At 39.0% G+C, this 7,409-nt stretch overlaps 1 protein-coding gene across 1 annotated transcript in view; it reads right to left on the bottom strand.

Moving 5' to 3' along the window:
- LOC6036879 (hormone receptor 4) overlaps positions 1–7,409 on the bottom strand; it is a 209,236-nt gene that overhangs the window by 23,154 nt on the left and 178,673 nt on the right. The window contains exons 5-7 of the mRNA XM_038250507.1: positions 2,349–3,115; positions 2,094–2,286; positions 1,903–2,018 (exon numbers count right to left, since the gene is read on the bottom strand). Coding sequence (XP_038106435.1) covers positions 1,903–2,018; positions 2,094–2,286; positions 2,349–3,115 — 1,076 coding nt within the window. The remainder of the gene's footprint in view (positions 1–1,902; positions 2,019–2,093; positions 2,287–2,348; positions 3,116–7,409) is intronic.

Raw genomic sequence — 7,409 nt, 5'->3', positions numbered from 1 at the left:
AATCTGAAAATCTTATGTTTGAATCACAGAAACTGCTTTTTAGGCTTAATTACATATTTTTTAAATAAACTAAATTATGATGCAACACAAAGCAGAAAGTAACTAAAAAACTGAATTTCAAAAAAACTGATTGTATCGATTGTATCTTGATTATTTACCAATAAAACCGAATTGCATTGAAAAAAAAAATCAAAATGAAAACAAAACCAAATAAGGAGTATTTTTTAAAACTTTCACGGGAATTATCCACCCAAATAATCAAATTTCGTTAAAATAAAACAAGACTCAGAAAAATCTGAAATGTTTTTAAAAGTTGACTTCAAAGATAAACAAATATTCATTTAAATTTGAATAAAACAAAGCTTGATTCTTTTAATTTCTTATGAAACTCAAAAAATCAAACCATCCACATTAAGGACCCCCGGGTCTTTTGTGGTCTCTATTGCAAGTTTCTGCTCGAACCTAGGAGTCCGAAGGCTTGAATGGGGAGAACACAAAAACCTCTTTTTACTCCAAGAAACCTTCCACCCCAGTGTTTGAACTGACGACCTTTGGATTGCGAGTTCAACCGCCGCCAGCGATTCCACCGGAGTAGGCTTAATTTGGTGTGTTGTTTGTACTTATGGCATGGAGACGACTCCTACACCTGGAATGACTTAACGGCCTAACAACCAAGGCCGGGACCGACATTTTACTTCCTCATCCGATGGAAGGTTGCAGCAGATGGGAATCGAACCTAGAATCATCCGCTTACAAAGCGGACAGCGTAACCATTCGGCCACGCACTGCCACTGTCTTATGAAACTATACCTTTCAAATAAAATAGCAGTAATTTTTTTATTACAGCGAATGAAAATATTACTAAACTAACCAGAAGTAACAATCACAACATCCTTCCTTAATCTGATGCAAAGTGTTATACTAACAGGCTATCGTTTCCAATAAATTACAAATTAATAAACTTAGTTAGTTTAATTCTACAGTGTTCCATAAAATTATTTTTATTCTTATTTGAGTTTGGTAAATCATTTTTAGAAAAATCGTTACAGTTTCACACAAACAAAAAATTTCACGGGATTTCGCGGAAAAAGCCAAATTTCACGGATTTCACGCTGTCCGCGAAATCGTGAAAATTCACTAACCCTAGTTATAACTATAGACTACCGTAAACATTTGTAATTATATTTCGGGACTCCAGCAACCACTTCATCCCATCTTCGGGACAATGCACATAATGGTCAGCTAAACAAAACGTGTTTGTTATTGTTTACATTGCGTGCTTTCGTTTTTGTTTATTCAAGGTCAAACATTGAAATGCATTTTTCTCGGAACGTCAAAATGGCGGTTGCGACAAGATAGCACGAAGATGTCGATTTTTAGGCCTGGATTTAAAACAAAGTTTTCTTACTTTTATATTTTTTATGTAAATATTACATCAGTATGGAAAATCAACTTGACCGGAATGACAAGCTCATATAGCCGAGCTGGCTAGGGCACCAGCCCTCTCTGTGAGTGATGGGTTTGAATCGCGTCGTTTGCAATTTTTGTGTGTGTAGAAAAAACGTTACATGCAGTGTGTAAATAATATCAAGAAACTTTTCTCACAAAGGTGATGTGCATGCTTTTGTATGCCATTTTCATAGGATTTTTTGCTGTTAGGTATGGTGGTGTAGCGACCCATTTACCCACGGGAAGCCACACCGCAACTCCTAGCAAAAGGTAAATATTATGTAAGATAACATTTATCGGACGCCTTTTAAGATTAAAATTTCCATGATTAATACAATTGATATAAGTTACAACAGAATAAAAAACAAAAATCTGATAAATATTGTAAAATTACGGATTATTAATTTTGACACGCAATGTTGCTACTTTCGTCATTATTAAAATTCCACCTACCTCTGGTATATGCGACAGGAGATCGGCCAATCGGTTGGGACTGTGCGGCACGGTATGCTGTAGATAGGTCCTAAGTACTTGGATGTACCGTTCCTGTATGCTCTCCAACTCGACTTCTGCGGAAAGAAAAAATAGGTTTTTTTTGAGTTGAAATTCTCACTTATCATCTGGACTGGACGTGCGATACTTACCTTTGTTCAGCAGGATGTAAACCTTCAGGCAGACGTACTCCTCCATCCGGAGCTTACTCCGCCGGAACATGATCGTGATCTGGGTCATCTTCTCCACCATCTGGCCGACGTCGATCTTGAGCTGCTCGATCGAGATCGGATGGCCCATCAACGTCGTCAGGCAGGACTGGAGCGTGTGCAGGTGGGCTGTTATCTGAAGAGGGGAAGAAATCGGGTTAAGTAAGGTTATGGCTGTTGCTAGTGTAGCGATCTTACCTCCTCGATAAACTCCGGATCCTGCTTGTCGGGCGAGTACACGTTGCCGTCGTGCGACTGCATCGAGTTGCTAATGTTCTTCTTGCCGTGCATCGCCTGGTAGGCGGCCGTCGTCAGCACCAGAATCTCGTGCCACTTGTCCGTGAGGAGCTTCGTGTGGATCTCCACCGGGATGTCCATGTAGAAGGGCAACTTGCGCGTCCACGAGACCAGCTTGTGCACGATGGAATCACCGATGTTGCAGAGCTTGTCCCCGATCTCCGACTTGTCGGCGAGGAACTCACTAAAATGCGGCAGGGTCGCTATGTCCTCCATAGCATCACAGTCTATAAGGGTATGTATCATGTTCAAGGCTTGCTCGTACGAGATCGACCGATCCTTGGACGAGCTGACGGCGTTGTCCAGTCTATGGCGTAAATGCACGATTTCGCTCGGGTTCGTGAGGGCCGTCTTCAGGATCGTCCCGTTGACCAGATGCGATGGCAGGCTAATACTTTCCGACTTGATCGGCGGCGTCGTCGACGAGGTCAGATACAGCGCCGACTTGGGGTTCGAAGCCTCGAGGCCACCGCTGAGGGCACTGCCGAGGATTCCGCCGTTGCTCCCGGACAGGCCGCCCAGTTTTTGGTGGTGGTGGTGGTGGTTGTTGTGGTGGTTGTTGCTGTTTGGCTTCTGGTTGTTCTTCTTGTGTTTCTTATACTTTACTTTGTACAGATTGTAGACCGCGCCGCTGTTCCGCCCACCCGGCATGCGGTCCTCTCGAACAGCTGGGGATAAGTAGAAAAGAGAAAAAAAATTAGTTAAAACCTACTTTTTATACTTTTTTAATATTTCACATAAAATCTCAGATTTTATAACTAAAAATAACTGCAAATTAGTTATTTGGAATTAAATCAACCTAACTGTATTCTTACTTTTTAGTGTAGCTTATTGTTTTTATTAATAACGTAACTCGACATTTTTAAAGTTCCTGTCAGCAAACGCTTCCGTTTTGTCAAGGTATGATAGATTAAGGCTCCCTGAAAATTCTTGAACTAACAGAAGTGAATTTTAATAATTTTCCTGCCAATAAATAAAATGTTGTTTTTTGTATAAATTGTATGGAATCATCTTAAATAGCCAAGCGCACCTCTTTATGTGTGGTTCTCCCCCCCCCCCACATAGATAAAAGTGGGTGCGCATGGTTTTTTAAGAGGGTGCGCATGGCTGCTAAAATGATTCCAAACAATTTATACCCGAAATTTTCAAAGCTATTTAATGGCAGGAAATTCGATAAAACTTAGTTCTGTCGATCGGAGCTTATTTAGCGGTTGCAAATATATCATACCTTGACGAAACAGAAGCGTTTACTGACGTCAACTTAAAAAAATTGAGTGAAGTTATTTTAGAAGTTATTTTTTTCGAGAGATTTTTAGCCTTTACTCAGTGCGACTTGTTTCATTCTAAAGACACATCTGGAGGTATGCAAAAAAGAGCGAGCCGCTCAAAGAGTCGGTTCACTAAAAGTGCGAATGAACCATAAAAAAAGAGCCGCAAAAAGAGTCTTTTCAAAACTCCGGCCTTTTGAAAGAACCGTTCCAAGATAGAAAGATTCGGAAAACGTATTTATGTTTTTATGTATATAAATTGTATTCTTAGAATTTGGGTAATTCTCTACCAACTCACACGAAATCGGGAAAAGTTGCCCCGACCTAAGGGGTCCTAAGGGGTAACTTTTGTCCCTGATCACGAATCCGAGGTCCGTTTTTTTTATGAGATATGATGACGAGGGGCGGTACGACCCCTTCCATTTTTGAACATGCGAAAAAAAGGTGTTTTTCAATAATTTGCAGCCTGAAACGGTGATGAGATAGAAATTTGGTGTCAAAGGGACTTTTATGTAAAATTAGACGCCCGATTTGATGGCGTACTCAGAATTCCGTATCCGTATCTTTCATCCAAAAAAATACTAAAAAAGTTTTAAAAATTCTCCCATTTTCCTTTACTCGACTGTAAAAAATTTTGGAACATGTCATTTTATGGGAAATTTAATGTACTCTACATTGACCCAGAAGGGTATTTTTTTCATTTAGAACAAAATTTTTCATTTTAAAATTTCGTGTTTTTTCTAACTTCGCAGGGTTATTTTTTAGAGTGTAACAATGCTCAGCAAAGTTGTAGAGCAGACAATTACACAAATTTTGATATATAAACATAAGGGGTTTGCTTATAAACATCACGAGTTATCGCGATTTTACGAAAAAAAGTTTAGAAAAAATTACTTTTTGCGTTTCTCTTAGTTTCGTCGTCGTCAGAAATGAACTCAAATCACTCAATGTTCATTTTGTGAGTGACTTTAACATTTTTGCCTAGTTTGACAGCTACCTCGTTCCCAGGTTTTCTGTGGGGGAGAAAAGGAGGCGAATACTTTATGATAATCATACCTGTCAAAATTCCTAGCCTGAATATATGCCACTTAATTTTTCGAACGTTTAGATTTGATTAAAAATTTTACATGAAGTGCGCCAAGACTTTTAAGGTTTTCAAACATATAATTTATACAAGTCCAATAAAAAAAAACTTGAAAATCACACCATTCCTGAAAACAGTCCTTTAATATTTTTTTTGAAAAAGATTAAAAGAGCCGCCCTTTTTACGGAGCGAACGAAAATGAGCGGCTCCTACAAAAAGAGCGATTTTGCCCACCTCTAAAACAAACATATTTTGTATTATTCTCTTCTTTTTCAAGTTTAAAGTGTTCAAGGAAATCAGACGGGGAGTCTGCGATCAGCAAAGAAGCGAGTCAGACGTGCGTCCCTCACAAACCAAAAAAGTGCTTAAAAAGTGCAAAAATGCCTCACGGCAAGAAAAAGAGGCGGTCCTCACCAGCAGGATCGGCAGATTTGAAGAAGCTAAAGAATGCCGAAGCGCTACCTGCAAAGCCAGGCAGTTTGAGCAAGGACGCTCAAAATTTGTCTGGAAACCAGTTCGCTACCCTCCCTGTGGACGTGAGCCAGAAGGAAGAATTTGAACGACGGGAAAAGTTGCCACCCATTTTTGTGAAAACATCGTCATCGGATTCGGTGCGAAAGTGGCTGACCGGGTTTATCAAATCTGGTGCTTTACGAGCTTCCATTCGCTTGTGTGCTGATGGACTCAAAATTCTGCTACCTACCAGAAAGGATTACAACTACGTTCGGGATTTCCTGAACAACACAAAGATTGAATACTACAGCCATGACAATCCAGGTAAACGCCCCATGAAACAGGTCCTCCGAGGCCTGTACGACATGGATGTGAGTGTGCTGAAAGAAGAGCTCAAAACTCTGAAGTTGAACGTGATCGAAGTCTTCAAGATGACGAGACACAACAAGGACATCAAGTATCGTGATCAACTGTACCTGGTTCATCTCGAGAAAGGATCGACAACGCCGTCTGAGCTGAAAGCAGTTCGGGCAATTTTCAACATCATCGTGACTTGGGAACGTTATCGTCCAGTGCACCGTGACGTGACGCAATGTTCGAACTGCTTGCAGTTTGGACATGGTGGAAGGAACTGTTTCATCAAGAGTCGTTGTGCAACCTGCGGAGGTGAGCACAAAACTCAAGCTTGCGAAACAATCAACGAGAACATCGAAGCGAAATGCTTCAATTGCGGCGGCGACCATTCTACCAAGAATCGGAGCTGCCCAAAACGAGCTGAGTTTGTGAAAATTCGGCAGCAAGCGACGACGAGGCACCAACCAAATCGTCGCAAAACACCACCAACTTTCACGGACGTGGATTTTCCTGCTTTGGCGTCACCAGGAGCGGGATCTGTTCGAGTGGTTCCAAATCTGCAGCCATTGCCGTTGAATCAGCGGCAAAAAGTTGCAGAGAATACAACACCTCCTGGTTTCAGTCAGCAAACGAAGGAAAACCAACCAGCATCAACGGATGAAGGCAGTAGTGACCTGTTTTCACCACAAGAACTTCTGAACATGTTCATCGAGATGACAACAACACTGCGTGGTTGCAAAACTCGTGCTGAATAAGTAAGAACGCTTGGAGGATTTATCTTAAAATACAGTTCGTAGTTTACTCGTTCTAATGATTTTGAATATTTCAATGAATTTACTTTTTTAGTTTTAAGTTAGGATTAGTTGTTAAAGCGATTTTTTTTTCTTTTTACCCAAATGTATTCGATTTAATGCAAAAATGTAAAACAATTTGAAGTAAATAAATGAATGTGGACAGTTAATAAGAAAACGAAAAATATAACAAAGATGAAGAGCATGTAGCCATACCACTTAGAATGTAAATGAAATGTTATTATTATAAGAAAGTTCAACACATATTTAATTTCAATTTCAAAAAAGGAAATCAGACTTTACTTTGATTTAGATATCTTTATTGTCATTTGCAATATGTGTATCAAACGAAGCGAAATTTTGTATGATTTGCACTTTTATTAGAGATTTTTTTTGAAAAGTCTAAAATTTTCACAAAATATTGTTTTAAATACCCAAATTTTCATAAATCGCTATATGGGTATCAAGAAACGAAATTTCGCACATATTTTCACTTAATTGTAGTTAGTTTTTTTGAATAACATAGATTAAAAATTGAATTTACGAGCCATGGTTTTAACATTTGAATGAAAAAAGTCTTTAAAAATGCATGTCCAGTTGTTTTGCCTAAGTACCTAAGTATTGATGGTGCTGTACATTGAAATTTTATACAAATTCAAAATATGTTCAAACCCGCTCAAGCATGCTAAATATGATTTTTAATGCAGAAAATGCGTTTAAGGGTGCACAGCATCGAAGGAAGTTGTTGTCTTCTTATTCCAAATTTGTCAAACTTACGGACCCAATCCTGCATCAACGGGATTGTAAAATTAGTCAAACTTTGTTTGAAAATTACTTTGTGGACAGTACTTTAGGGGATGAATAAAAAACTATTTTGATAGTACCCGTAGTTTTGAAGATACTAAAATGTCTGTAACTAAAATTTGGGTGCAAAAGCTCTGGTTGATGTGAACCGTTAAGATTGTTTTCAGTTAATTTGACTTATAAGTTAAAAAAAAAACAAAAGTTTTTT

The sequence above is a fragment of the Culex quinquefasciatus genome, chromosome 2, assembly GCF_015732765.1.
Source record: "Culex quinquefasciatus strain JHB chromosome 2, VPISU_Cqui_1.0_pri_paternal, whole genome shotgun sequence".
Classification (NCBI taxonomy): Eukaryota; Metazoa; Arthropoda; class Insecta; order Diptera; family Culicidae; genus Culex; species Culex quinquefasciatus.
The sequence above is the reverse complement of the archived record's forward strand: the minus strand, read 5'-3'. Positions and strand labels throughout refer to the sequence as shown.